This window comes from Tinamus guttatus, unplaced genomic scaffold (assembly GCF_059628265.1).
Source record: "Tinamus guttatus ecotype Peru unplaced genomic scaffold, ASM5962826v1 Tinamus_guttatus_pri_ptg000472l, whole genome shotgun sequence".
Classification (NCBI taxonomy): Eukaryota; Metazoa; Chordata; class Aves; order Tinamiformes; family Tinamidae; genus Tinamus; species Tinamus guttatus.
Window position 1 is genome coordinate 7,579,226 of NW_028289006.1, and position 13,910 is coordinate 7,593,135.

At 40.6% G+C, this 13,910-nt stretch overlaps 1 protein-coding gene across 2 annotated transcripts in view; it reads left to right on the forward strand.

Moving 5' to 3' along the window:
- Positions 1-11,056: 11,056 nt before the first annotated feature.
- KITLG (KIT ligand) overlaps positions 11,057-13,910 on the forward strand; it is a 51,543-nt gene continuing 48,689 nt past the window's right edge. For both annotated transcript variants that reach the window (XM_088532936.1, XM_088532937.1), the window contains exon 1: positions 11,057-11,321. In XM_088532936.1, coding sequence (XP_088389062.1) covers positions 11,307-11,321 — 15 coding nt within the window. In that variant the 5' untranslated portion in view covers positions 11,057-11,306. The remainder of the gene's footprint in view (positions 11,322-13,910) is intronic.

Sequence of the window (13,910 nt, forward strand, 5' to 3'; positions counted from 1 at the left end):
TTTAAGACACAGAAAAGAAGCTGAACTTTTAGCAGTTTCTATTTTAGCCAAATTTGAAGAGTTTCATGAGAAAAAGGAAAACACATTCTTCTAGCCTGCACTGTCAATCTGTAACAGCCTTATAGGGCATATTAGAATGCTTAATACAGATAGAAGGAAGAAAAATGCAAAATGAAAATGGAATGCATTAGGCACCAAGGCTGCTGTCAGTTCCCTGTATGATTATTATAAACCTGCTTCCACTTATCCTGTAGATGTTCTGTACATCTGGAGACAGAGCGGAGCCTCCTTCTAGCATGCAAGTTCTCCTTGTATATAAATCCTTTTATGCCGAGTAAGAAACCTAAAGACCTAAAGTGGTTACTAGAGGTTTATGTAGGTTCAGAATTCCAGAAGTGAATGCTACCATTTGTCTCTCCTAATTATCCTGAATTCTTTCGTTGTGCATTGAATGGAGATTGGATTAACACAGCTATTTTGTTTAAAAATCAGACCTCAGCATTGTCACTTGCAGCGCTGTAGTAGCTAAATTTATAGTGTCTTATCTTGCTGAAGAATCTTTGCTGTGTTCCAGAACCATCTGTTAATGTCAGCACAGCCACTGAAACAGCACAACTTCACTATATTGTTATTGTACACACAGCATAACAAAAAAAAACTAAATAGAAGGTCAAATTCTGATCATGTGATTATGTATATAAATTAAGAATATTTCCATTGAGTAAAATGATATTGCTGGTCAAAGACAGAATTTAGTGCATAATGTGGCACCCACAGAAATAGTGATAGATAAATACACAGATGCATTTATGCATTATATAACAATAATATTGTATAACAATAATATTGTATCATTGTATGGCTAAATTTCTCTTATAAAGTAAACTGGAAAAGAGCATGAATTCAAAGGAATTTTTCCATTATTTCACCATACATGCAAATCCAATATGGAGCCTAAACTACTGGACATAAAAATTCAGTTTCATACAAAATTTTTTTTAGCCTAGAGAATGTATTTTGCTTTCAAACTTTCTTTTGCAGTCTTTTTTTTCCACCACTCCACTTACCTCAGGAAACCTGATAATTATGAAAACAGTTTTCCCAAAATCTGAAGGTAAACTTTTAATCCTGTGCTTTGTAACTACAAGTAGTGCATTTTTTTAAAAAAGGAGATGAGACCCGTTACAAAATCTGCTCCATAACATTTTCCCCTGGGTGCACTCAGTGCACTTTAATGGGCAGAACTTTTGGGGAGTATCTGCACGCATATCTGAAACATCCAAAGCCTGAAACAAGCCATTTTTCCACAGGACAAGGAAAGCATAGCGATAAAGGATTTTACACTGCTGAGGATCTGGATTACTTCCAGCAAAGGACCAGTTTCTGCTATAATAAATCTGTGTGATTTCAGAATCACAGATATTTTGAACGATCGCTTGCTATAGGCATTATTTTCTCATTAAAGATCACCTTAAGGCATTCCTGACTGTCCCTAATTTATGCAATTCATACCTTATCTTTACTATGTAAGCATTTTTTTCTGATATTATGATTTATGATTTATTTACTTACCCTTACAGTAATGACGAAATGTGCCACCAACTTGCACTACGTAGAGAAAACTCTCTTTGACATTATGTCCTTTGTATCACCCACTACTTCTCATTTAAAATCATACAAAAAGCAACTTTTATTGTTGAAAGAAAAAACAGGAGACTATAAAGGAAATTTATGACAACGCTGGAAAGGTGGGTTTTACTGCTGTAGAGGAATCACGTACACAGGTACAGGGGTGCATTTGGATGCTCATTTGTTAGGAAATAAAGAGGTTAAAGAATCGTTAAAATGCACTTGCATTCATCAGAAAGTTAGGATAATAGGTTTTTTTCCATTACTCTCCTTATAGCAGGACAGCAAGAGACATGCTTCACCATCAACTCTTGTCTCCTGTCAGTCTCTTCTACAAGTACAAAATATCATCCCTTTCACATACAGGTCAAACTCTACTTTAGTATGATTTTTTTCCCATTGGTCTTTTTAGAAGGCTGTTCAGTCATGTTGAGAATTACAGTCTTATTTATTTTGCATGTTTCTAGTCTAAATCAATTTTTGGTCAATTTATATCTACATATTGTAAATAACATTATCTTACTGCTTCTGCTTTTTCTGTTTATTTCCTTAACCTCTAAATATTTTAGCTTTGGTTTATCCAGCCAAGCAACCCCAGATCCTCTTAGCTTTTCCACAAAATAGACTCCATTTTCCTAAATAAGCCCTCTTTATTCTAACATTTTTCAAGCAAGAATTAACAGAAGTCTTCATTCATTTTTAAAGACAAGATCTTACAAGGGTCTCGTGCTTCAATTCTCTGCTGCAGTGGATGAATGGTGGAACATATCTGCCTTTTTCACAGCTACAACTACAAGTGCCTCTGAAATACAAACAAAAAAAAAGAAGACCTCCATTTCACTTACAAAACTGCCTTTCACTGAAAAAGTGTTATCACAAACACTAAAGATAATCATTACTTTCTAACCTATGATTCTATCTTTTCAAAGTAAATTTAACATCTTAGATTGCAAAGACAGTGAATTTGTTGAGGAAGTAAATGTTTTACAAAAGATGAACTAGGCAGCTTGAAGTTGCCTTGAAGATGCACTGCCATACAGTTGCAGTGTTCCAGGATCATGCTGCCAAAGGAATAGCAACCTATTTTAGGGGTAGGGCCAGAAGGCAAGAACTTGGCAAGGATGCTCAGCCTTCTCTTGTACATACAAATGTACATACAGTGAAGGGGAGACTTCTTCGTCTATCGGTGAGGCAGAGGAAGGGCCAGCCAACTACAGAGAGCAGAAGCTTCTGGGGAAAAAATAACATTATGGGGAGAACTTGTTGATGGCAATTTTTAGCAGCTGGCTCCTGTCAGATTTAACTAAGTTGCTTCCAGTACAGGTCTGAAGTGTTCTCTCCTCCCTTCTGTACAAGCTCAGTTCTTGTCTCTCAGAATACATATGTCTTCTTCAGCTTCTTTTTAACAGGGTTTATCATCTAGCTATGATAAAATATAGAGAATGGAGTTTTTCAGTCATGATATGATTTTTACAAAAGAAGGCATAAAAAATTTAGACTTCTCAGTTTAGAGAAGCAAATAAGCAGAAACGTGTTATATGACAAATAATGTAGTACAAAAAATAAAATAAGTGCTCTTATTTAAATTCTTTAATAATTCAAGAGCACAATGTACCTAAAAGTATTGTAAGACAAAAAAAAAGTTTGTTTCAAGTAAAAAAGTAATTATATGTTATAAGGTACAGGGTTATTAGCTCATGTAGTTTGACCCAATTCAGCATAATGACTTAAAAACACTTCAAAAAATAGAATTAAACTGATACCAAAAATGTCCACATGAGATTTTCATCCCTACCCCTCCCCCCATTCTCTTTTCTAAGATTTTCTGAAATAACCCATTCACTAATCCTAGGGCTGAGGGAGAAATTATGGTAAATCACCCTTCTGAAACAGCTGATAATAATGACTGCCTGGCAGGGTAAAATGATGCAGGAAGAAAGAAAGGAAAGGAGAATCATTAAGCACACTATGCAACAACTGGGAACTCTGGGGAAGTAGTTGCCAAATGAATGTGTCTTTTTAAAAACAATACTTTAAATTCGTATTACTTCATAAAGGAAAGCAGATTGAATTATATTTCCCTTTTATAACTAGTTTTTAAAATTAGTGAATGACTTAAGAGGCTGATTACATCAGATGAAAATCGCTGCTGTTTACAAAATCTTAAGAAAAAAAAAAAAAAAAAGAACAGGAAAACACATCATTCTTTCACCATACAGGTGGCAATTCTTTCATGTCCAGTAGAAGAGCAATCTAGTTGTAAATCCCACATGAATCTGGACTGAGAAATGACTCGGACTGAGAAATGACTCAAGAAGAAAACAGAAGGTAATTTCTGCATTGTTTTTTTCTTTTTTTTTCACATTAATAGAATGCTTTGATTATAATTCCAAACCTCAAAAGAGAGGAAATTCTAGTTTTAAGGCTGACTTTTACTGCACAGGTGCTGCGGTTGCACATTTCCTGAACACCTGTTCTGCAAAACTCTCGTTTTTTTTTTTTTAATAAAATTTGCAAATAGCACTTTTAGTGAGTGCCTTACAAGCAGTAATCCAAACCACAGCTTTGGGCTTGGAACCATTCTCTGGCCTTGGGGTAAGTGGCACAGGATGGCTTGCCATCATGCAACTAAACCCTGTGTTGCCCAGAACCAGGTGCCACCCCTTTGCCTTCTAGAAACAGTTCCTGGCTTGCACTGATCCTCAGATGGAGCTCAGGCACTGCCTTGGAGAATGCTAGTGGGCTGGACCAAAACTGTGGCCAGTTATGCCAAAAGGAGTTTGGCAAAATTAAACAGCACAAATGCATGCCAGTACTTGACACCACATTTCATCTCTGTTTTACTTATTATTGTACATAGTGCCAGAAGGTTGGGCAGGAGGATCAAAAAGTAGTAAGAAGAGGAAAGATCTATTTCTGGTAAAGGATAACTTTGGCCAAAGAACAAACATGTATAAACTAACCAGGAATATGCTAGGCTTCAAATTAAAAGAACGTTTTCAACCATGAGATGATTCAAATTCAAAAACAACATTCCCACGGAATGGTATTTCATATATAGGATTAATTATATGGATTATAGGAATCGTACATCCTTTCACACTGGAAATGGCTAAACCCTGAAAAGGATTAAATAATAGCACTTCACTCGATGGCGGGGGAGTAGACTCAATCTAGGAGGTCCTTTTTTTCCTACTTCCGACATTCCTAATGCAATCTGACTTCATCAAACAAAACGTGATGACTTTGAAACCACTGTACCTCATAATTTACATCTCGCTCTCCTCAGACTAAATGCACTATACAAAGGTTTTGATTTCATAATTTTTCACTGAAGTGAAACAGTCTTACCCAGTTTTCCCTGTAAACAGTGAATATATATATCCAATCCCACCTAAATAACTTTTTATTTTCAAATGAATCCATTTTACTGTAAAACTCTCTAGAGCTGTAATTACTGTGAACAGAATGACATAGACTAATGCAAGCCGAGAGAAGTGGGAATTGGGAATTTGGGAACAGATATATTTATTTCTCATGCATTATCACCTTTAAATTATTGGAATCAAAATATGAATATAACAAGGAACTACTTAAACAGAGTACAAATAATAAAATATATTATTTTGTTGTGTTTGGGAACAGAACTGTACAAGCCAAATAACATGCTTTTTTGTAGATTATATAATATAATTAATGCGTTAGGCTATACAAACCAATCTCATGACAAGAAAACAACTGGATTTTAGACATAATAAGGAGTGGTTGTCTTGTCCTGTAATAACCATCTACTTGCACTGCAGATCTCCATGATTATGTATCAGCCTACCTCAAACAGTGCGTAGCTTGGTGATTGCAGTGCATAATTGCTTTCTTCTTCTCCCAAAGCGGAAAACAGGGAAAAATGTGAGCAAATTAATACACACACACACATACACACACACGAACGTATACATATTGCGTGTGGATATATATATATGCACATATGCATACTGCAGAGAGAATTATTATTTAACAGAGGGACTATAGTGCTTCGTGATGTCGTAGGCAGTGTAGATTGCATTATCTGTGATATGCTCTTCAGAAGCATAAGCTCCAGTACTTTTGAATAACCATGCTTGTGCCTCTTGTATTCCTGCCTGAGTTCCTCTGTAACTGGAGGCCCGCAGATACTGAAATGTCCCCCACTAGAAATGTAGGGATGGAACTTCATGCCTAAGAATCATAATACACCCGCTGTGTCAGTGGGTATTTCACCGTAGAGAGCTGGCAAGCAGCATTCTCTTCAGAAAGTTAGTATTTTCAGAATTAGGACTATTAACCACGTCTGTTGAACAGAGACTTGAGCACTGCTCTCCAAAGTGCCAACCAAAACTCTGCAAATAAAGAGTAAATTCTCGTTGCAGTTTGGGTATTGCATCTTGGTCCTTACAGAACAAAGATGTTGTTTGGACTCTGCTAGGTTGAATCTTGCCAAACAGTGCTGAACACGTACCTACAATCAACTATTTACAGCAGCTGTCACTGCTGGCTTGGGGAATTGCTGGTTTGTCACTCCAGATGCATGGACTCTGGACCCTTCCTGCCTGAATGCTGGATGAGCACCATTTATCCCTGCACCTTTCCCTAGTTATATTCTCCTTGCACCAACTGACAATTCCTTCATATGAGTGCGGTCTTCAGTTGCTCATCTAAGACTGCTTTAAAACCTCTGTGTATTGAATGAATAGTAGAAAGAAGCCTTTACGTAAGTCAGGAAATAGCCATTTGTTTTTTAGCAGCTGCAACTATATTTTTACTGTCTTTGAAAGAGTTTTAGCAGCCTCAGTGCAACTTCCTACTTTGGCCTTGTCTTCAGTGCCAAAAAAAAAAAAACTTTCTTAGAAGCCCAGCATATCTACTGTACACTCACTATCCTGCTGTAAAGTTTTAATGGAAATAGTTATGTAATTTTACTGCAAAGTAAATACGCAAAGGCACCAATGGACAAAAGCAGTTTTAAGTTTGTAGTAAAAATCTGTCATTCCTTGCAGTCACCAGGATTTTTGAATAGGATGCCAGTCAGATGGTTCAAAACCGACTTTTCGTCAATGAAAGCAGTGCCTACTGGCTTTGTCTACCTGCTCATCTACATACCTTCTGCTGGGCAAAAGAATCTCACACAACTTCACAGCTCTAGTCTCCTTCACTGGCACTTTCAGCAGATTTCAAACATTCTAAAGCTGCCCGTCTCCAGTCTTATGCTGCATGACTTGCTGCTTACTTTTCCTGCAACTAGATTTCAGAGCGCACTTTTTAAGAGAACCATCATAATGAGGTACTGAATTTCTCATGCTGCCATTTTAAGCAATGATTGAATTAACCTTTTTTTATAAACTTTTTTTTAAAATTTGAAGGCATCTCTTTTTATTAGAATACTGCATTCCCTCCCAACCAGGCAGCCAAACACTGGCCAATTAGTAAGTTTACCTTATAATAATGTCACTATTTCTAAATATTATGGAGAATCATTATGGATTATGGAGAATCAATTATTAACATGAGAACTGATTTTCTCAGATTAATTTTTAAAACTAGATTGCATGAATGAAAAGAAAATGCAACTAGATGCTGTGTCCTTACGATGCTTGTTGAAATAAAAGTGGCTCCTCAGCAGTTTAGATGTCCCCATGGATCTAAATCTTGACTGAATCATTCACTTCCTAATTATTAATACTGAATAACTATAAAATTTATCTCTGACATTCGTATAAAGCACAAAGGATTCACAGTGCTTAAAAGAACATATGGTCACTTTGGTAATCTTCAGCATAAGAAAGTTCAATTAGAAATTCAAAAGGAGTACTTTGATCCAATATTAAAATATTAATATTCAGTTGTGGTTGTGCTCTGACATATGCAGAGTCAAAATACATGACTTCTCAATCATAGAATAACACATGAAGAAGCTTGTGGTACCAAAAGATATGGAAGATTTCTTAAGAAGTTATTTATTTCCTTAATATCAATGTAATTCATGTGATCTCAGCAAATCTTTCATAATCTTAGGGTTTTTTTTTTTTTGCTTTAGAAAAGTAATTCCTCTACAGTCAAATACTCCTGTAGATAAAACTGCAGAATGTTTTAAGGCACTTTTTGTGCTTCTTGGCTCTACATACTTCAATTTTAACTTCTTTATGATTTCTATCGTCAGAAATAAAACTAATAAAGCTTGTGTCTCTTGCTCTGTATCTTTAAGAAGTGCTGCAGGGAGGAGTTAACTGAATTAACTGAGTACAGACTGAGGCCCTGTGCCAACCAAGGCCCCTGTGCCCTTAGCTTGTTTTATCAGTGTAACAGATTTGAGAATGGGAATAGTGTGGCACATACCCGATACATACAAACTGTTTTCTGCCCTCACACTTTAGATGTTTTCATAGGAAAACTTCTTCTTTTCCAAACACTTTTAGCTCTGCAGTGTCTGCAGCTGAAGTCAAATCTGATTCTATTTATTGCTAAATTCTGGTTCTTCCAGCCAGAAACCAAGCCGTTGACACTATAAGCGAGCTCGTCTTTCGCGTGGCTGGAGTTTTATGCAGCAGATAATCCATTAAACTCTAGCATTTAGCAGCCATTTCTCAACTGCAGAATGTGGTGAGGCTCTTACATTCACACCAAACTGGAAAGACCTCATTTAGGCTTCAGTTGTTGCTATCTCCATATATGCAGAGCAGTGCCCTGGCGAAGGACAATTCTGCTCGGTAGGTGGAATCAAATCCTTTGAGGATAAGCAGTAGTATTTCTGTGGCTTTCCTGTGAAGAAATACGTCTTCACAGAGCTGCACAAGGAGCCTGCGTACACCCTCAAGCACTTCAAAATGCAAACAAGGTAGACCATAAAAGACCGATGCGGTTTGCAGTTGTGCTTTGGAAACCAACATACTAACGGTCCATGGCCAGCCAGTTCTCTTCCTTGGTAAGTCAACAATCTGCACTATGCTGGAAAGGGCCAAAGCTAATAAAAACACATTTTCTAATATGTTACGGACATAAGTAATTAATGTTTTAAAACTATTACACTTGGAATTTCAGGAAAAAAAAAAAAAAAAGACTTCCCAAATACCACTGAAGCCAGTAACATTAGTAATATACTTTCAAACTGCCAGTCAGCCAGCATTTACCTATTCCACTATAGGTAGAATTGGTTAAGCAGAAGAAAAGGTTCAAGAACTCAAAAGAGGGACAGACAGAAAAGGTATATGATGGTTCTGGGTGGTTCAGAGATTTAATGAGGCTTAAGTCATACATCTCTGCTTGACATGGCTATCCATAAAGTAACTGGATACAGGGCATGCACTTACACTTTCCTGGCATGACTAATGAAGCCCACAGAACTTATCTTTAAACAGCCACATGCTCCAAATCCTTTTACAGTAAAGAAATAAGATAAACTTGTTGAAGAATGAAAGCTGATTGCACGTAGTCTCTTATGAGTGTTTCCCATGGCTCTGTTTCTGATCGAGATACCTTTAATACAAAACTTGCTGAATATACTAGACATACTCAAAAAAATCGTTTAAAAGGCTCACTTCTACTCCCTTCTTTTCTTTCTTCCCAGCAGTGATCCAATATGGTGGACTGTGCTGAAGCTCAAAATGCAGTCAGTGTTTTCCATATGGTAGGTAACTACATTGCAAGACTTCTCTTTCACACTTTCCACTCCTTCTCCTTAGGAGACTAAACCGGTCATCTGTTCTGAGGAGGAAGTGTGCCATAACATTTAAATTTCCTGGCCCTATTTGCCATATACTGGGGAAGCAGTATGGCTTGATCACCACTAGGACATACACAAAATAACCTTTCAGTGAGTGCAGTCTTTTTTTTTTTTTTTGTTGCAGACTTCCTCCCTTTCACTGCCTACTTCATCTGCTTAAATTATAACCTTTTAAGGCAGGGACTAATCACAGAATGACAGAATGGTAGAGGTTGGAAGGGACCTCTAGGGATCATCTAGTCCAACCCCCGTGCTATTATTATATATATGCTCTGGTGAAGCTCAGAAGGTAACACTAGAAAGCCAAGGCAGTTCAGCATGGTAATAATGGAGAAATGCAAAAACTGTAAGGAATTCATCAGCTGTCTGATGCTCTAAAAGACAATTATTAACCCATTTTTCTGGATTGGATACAGAGGCATGAAGCAATTAGATGATCTGTCCTAAATCAAAACCCAGATATCTAGTGGAGTTAGATATGGGTTAGATATGGGATGGGTTTGACCATTCATAAAATACATTTCAGTGTTTGAACAGTTCATCTTTACTTTGTTTAGAACCCCAATCTTGTGACAATTTGGAAGGCTATGAAACTAGCAAATCTAGGTTAAAACTAGGCAACTTTTCTTATGAAATAGCTCATTGTGTCTCCTAGGAAATGCCCATTGATTTGGACAGGCTCTTCTTTCTCCTCTCAGTGCTAATGTGATCTTTAATCCTCACTAGTAATTGCTGTCTCAGGAAATGTTAGTCCCACGAACTGCTCTTCTTTCCGTTTAACGCACGCTTGAGATTCAGCCTGCATTAGCCTGACAGCTGCCCGCTCAGATGAAGACCTGGCAGTGCAGACAGAAATGCCAACAGGACACTGCCCTGTCAGAGCAAGAGCGTTGCGTTCCAATCCCCAATCTACTACATTATTTCAACAGTACACAGATTTTCAGAGCTTTTTTTTTTTAAAAAAAAAGGCACACCTGCAGGCACACCTTTACATAAGCATTAGGAGGCACTGCTCCACAACTTTTCTGTGGTGGGAGCAGGTAGGAAGAGTTTTTTCAGCTTTCATTGAGACACTCGCTACAGTGCCTAATTTTCGGTAACCAGATACAGAAAGGCAGCACTGACATGGAAATCACGGATCATCCACTTCCCAGTGAGGGCATATAGGAGCCGCGCTTAAAACAGCACCGGCTTGTCCAACACCGCCACGCAACTGACTCCGAGCGACGAGGGCTGCACGGGGGTCTCCACAGGGCACCACAGGGGAGCCAAAGGCACGGGCCGCCAACGGCCGCGCCTCGACCGCTCGTGTCGCTCAGGGCCCCTCGCGCCCAGCGCGGGAAGGAGCCCGCCCGGGCCCGCGCGCCGCCCCCCGCCGTCAGGGGGCGCCGCGGGGCGGCCCCGCGGGAGGGCCGCGCGCCGGCCGGCACTGGGGCGGCGCTGCCCCGCGGCGCTGCCGGCCCCGCCGCGCCCCGCTTGCCGCGGTGGGAGCGCGCGGGGGCGGCTGCCGGCCGCGCTGCACGTTACCCTTCCCTGAAGTTTACCCGGGTTTCCCCTCCCGCCTCCCTGCAGGATCTGCTTCGGCTCCCGAGCGCTCGAGGAGGAGACGGAGGGAGGGCGGGAGGGCGGGGAAAGGCGTGTCCTGCCGGGGCTGCCGCCGTCGCTGCAGCCGCTGCCGCCGCCGCTGCGGGAGGCAGATCGGAGGTATAAAAGACCTGTCCGGGCGCCGGCGGCGGCTCCAGTCAGTGCCTGCGCTCGGGCTGTGGGGAGAGGGGCGGCGGCGGGAGCGCGGCAGGCAGCGGGGCTCGCCCTGGGCAACCCCAATGCGTGGACTATCGGCTGCTGCATTATGCTGGAGCTACGGTTCCGCTGAAAGGAGTTTGCACGCGGCTGGCTGGGCTGGACTGCAGCGCTGCCGTTCCTTATGAAGAAGGCACAAGTGAGTAGAGGGGGGCACCGCCGCGCTTGGCGAGCGGGAGCCGGGCGGGCACCTGCGCGGCGGAGGCGCCGAGCCCCGCGTCCCGGCTGCGGCGGGGCGGGCTGCTGCCTTGCCCCGGCATCGGGGAGCCGTGGGGAACCGCAGCCGCTATTAGCGATTTTGGAGAGAGGGTTTTTTTTTTTTTTTTTTTTTTTTTTTTTCCTAATGAAATAAATAAATAAATCCGTCAGGTCTTATCCTTGGCACGTCGCCGCCAGTGGAAAAGTTCCAGCAAGCGGCCCGGCTCGACGGCGGCTTGGCCGCAGCCGCCGCGCTCCGGAGAGGCACTTGCGGGAATTGCCCTCGTGGAAACCCGTTGCCCCCCGGCCCCCAACGGCCGCCCCCGCGCCTTGCCCCGTTCCAGCTCCCCTATAGGTTGCAGTTGCGCATATTAAAAAAAATAAAATAAAATAAAATAAAAAAAAATAACGTACGGAAGTGCTGAAAGAAAGTTTAATGTTCGGGCTGCGCGAGGTGCCGGCGGCACCCTCCGCCCTGCCTGCCCGCAGCGCCGTCTCCTGAGCCCCCGTGCCAAGACCAGCGTGCCCAGGGCCGAGGGCTTTTGCTTTCCCTTCTTGGTCAGAAGCAAAGTAGGGGCTTTGCTTTCTCCCTGCTCTTGGGGATTCCTAGATGTCCCCCCATCCTCCCCAACTTCAGCATGGGGAAAAGACATAGAATGCATTAAAGCAGCTACTTGCTAAAATCTGCTGGACTATTAAATAGTCTTTAGGACAATTAAATAGTAGGAGAGAAAAGTGGGATTAGCAACACTTGCTTTCTGCAGTATTTAAAATGCAAGTGGCAAGCACACTGGAGAACATGCCTGTTAGCTTAAGGAGCTGTAACTTGATTACCTCTAATTTTTGTGATGCTGAAATGCAGTGAGGAATAATCTGAAATGAGCAGTTCTGAAGTCTAAAAGCATCAATTCCCTCGTGCTGTCCCCTTTACGTGATAAAGATGCCTTGCACCTCAGCATTGTTGTTCTGGACGTTACATGAAATCTTGGTCACACAGGCCAAATAGATTATTAATTGGGAAGGGTCTCTTATGCACTAATAGTCATCTTTGTGTATTCAGTAAACGTTTATACATTCACTTAAAATTGGAGTGGATAAAAGTAGTATGATGTTATCCTGGTCCATGGCAGCATGCATGTTGGGCTGTTTCCTGACAAGAAAAAAAAAAAAAAACACCTCTGAAGGTAAATACAGTTTTGTAAGTGCCAGTGATCAAGTGTTTAATTTCATTTCATGCAAACTGTAAACTTTTAAAACCCACGGAGAACTTCTCCAAATTCAGGGCAAAGCAGGAATAATCCCTCTCTTCTAATAAACTGGGAAAGACAGGCAGTCCTGGCATTCAGCACCATATGGCTTGACTCAAGGGATCACAAACTGTAGCCTGTGGAACAGCTTCTTGTCGTGGTGGCGAAGCATCTGTCAGCCTTCAAGTAGTTACGCTTCCTGCCTTTGGAAGACGGAGACAGACTCATAGCTTTCCAAATTGTTTTTCCTTCATTTTAAGGATTAGCAAACAAATGTGATACCAAACCATTAGTCATTCCGAAGAGAGTAAAGCAGATGAAATGTCAGGGAAAACTTTTCATTAAACCATGAAGACCTATGCGCAAAGAGAAAGCAAATGACAGGGATACAAGAAGGGGGGAATATAAGCACATTGTGGCACTTGGTGCATTAAAGTGAATTTTAATCTGTGTTCCCCTGCTTCTCATATCAACCAGTAGTTGGCACAGAGGAAAAAATAGGATTGAAAAGCTAGGAAAGTTTGAAATAAGAATCGTAATAAGAATTAAGATGAATTCTAATAAGAATTAGACATAGTAGAGGAAGTGAGAACCATACCTTGATAAGCCTCGAAAGTATATATAATAGCTGGATCCTTCATACCTCAAACAATCAATGATGTTTGTGTTGGTGTTACACAAGGATAATGTATAACTAGTGCAGCTGAAGGAATAGCTGAGTCATACTTCAGTGCCACTGAAGAGAAGACAGCGTCCTGCTGACTTGGAGACCAGTCAATCAACTGGGGGAACTGCAGAAACATGTTACCCAACTGTGTTAGTCCTAGAAGGATTATTTCTGAAACTATGCAGTTTGTTGGACATGCAACCCCCTATCTTAAATGCGTCAACACCTTTTTCTTTAAGCAGTAATGCCTTTAAAATTATGATTATACATTTAGGGTCCAGTCTTACAAATCCTTCTTCAGTGGGACTATTTCCATGAATTAATCTTATTGAAGGATTACTTGTATGAGAGGATTTGCAGGCTTATATACTTAGTAATTAAAACTATTACTGGAAGCGAGTTTATATTCTTTAGCATGTTAATGTTGCAACAAATAAAGTAGCACTGATGTCTGTACAGCCTTTTACATTTTGAAGAATGTGAGTGATGGTGGTGTGAAATATCTTGAAAAAACATGTAGTCGTCTCTTCCTTGTTTTTTGTTCCTTTTGAAGACAATATAAATAGGATTAAGTTACTTACTAAGAAATATGCTGTAAAGAGAAGTCACACATGGA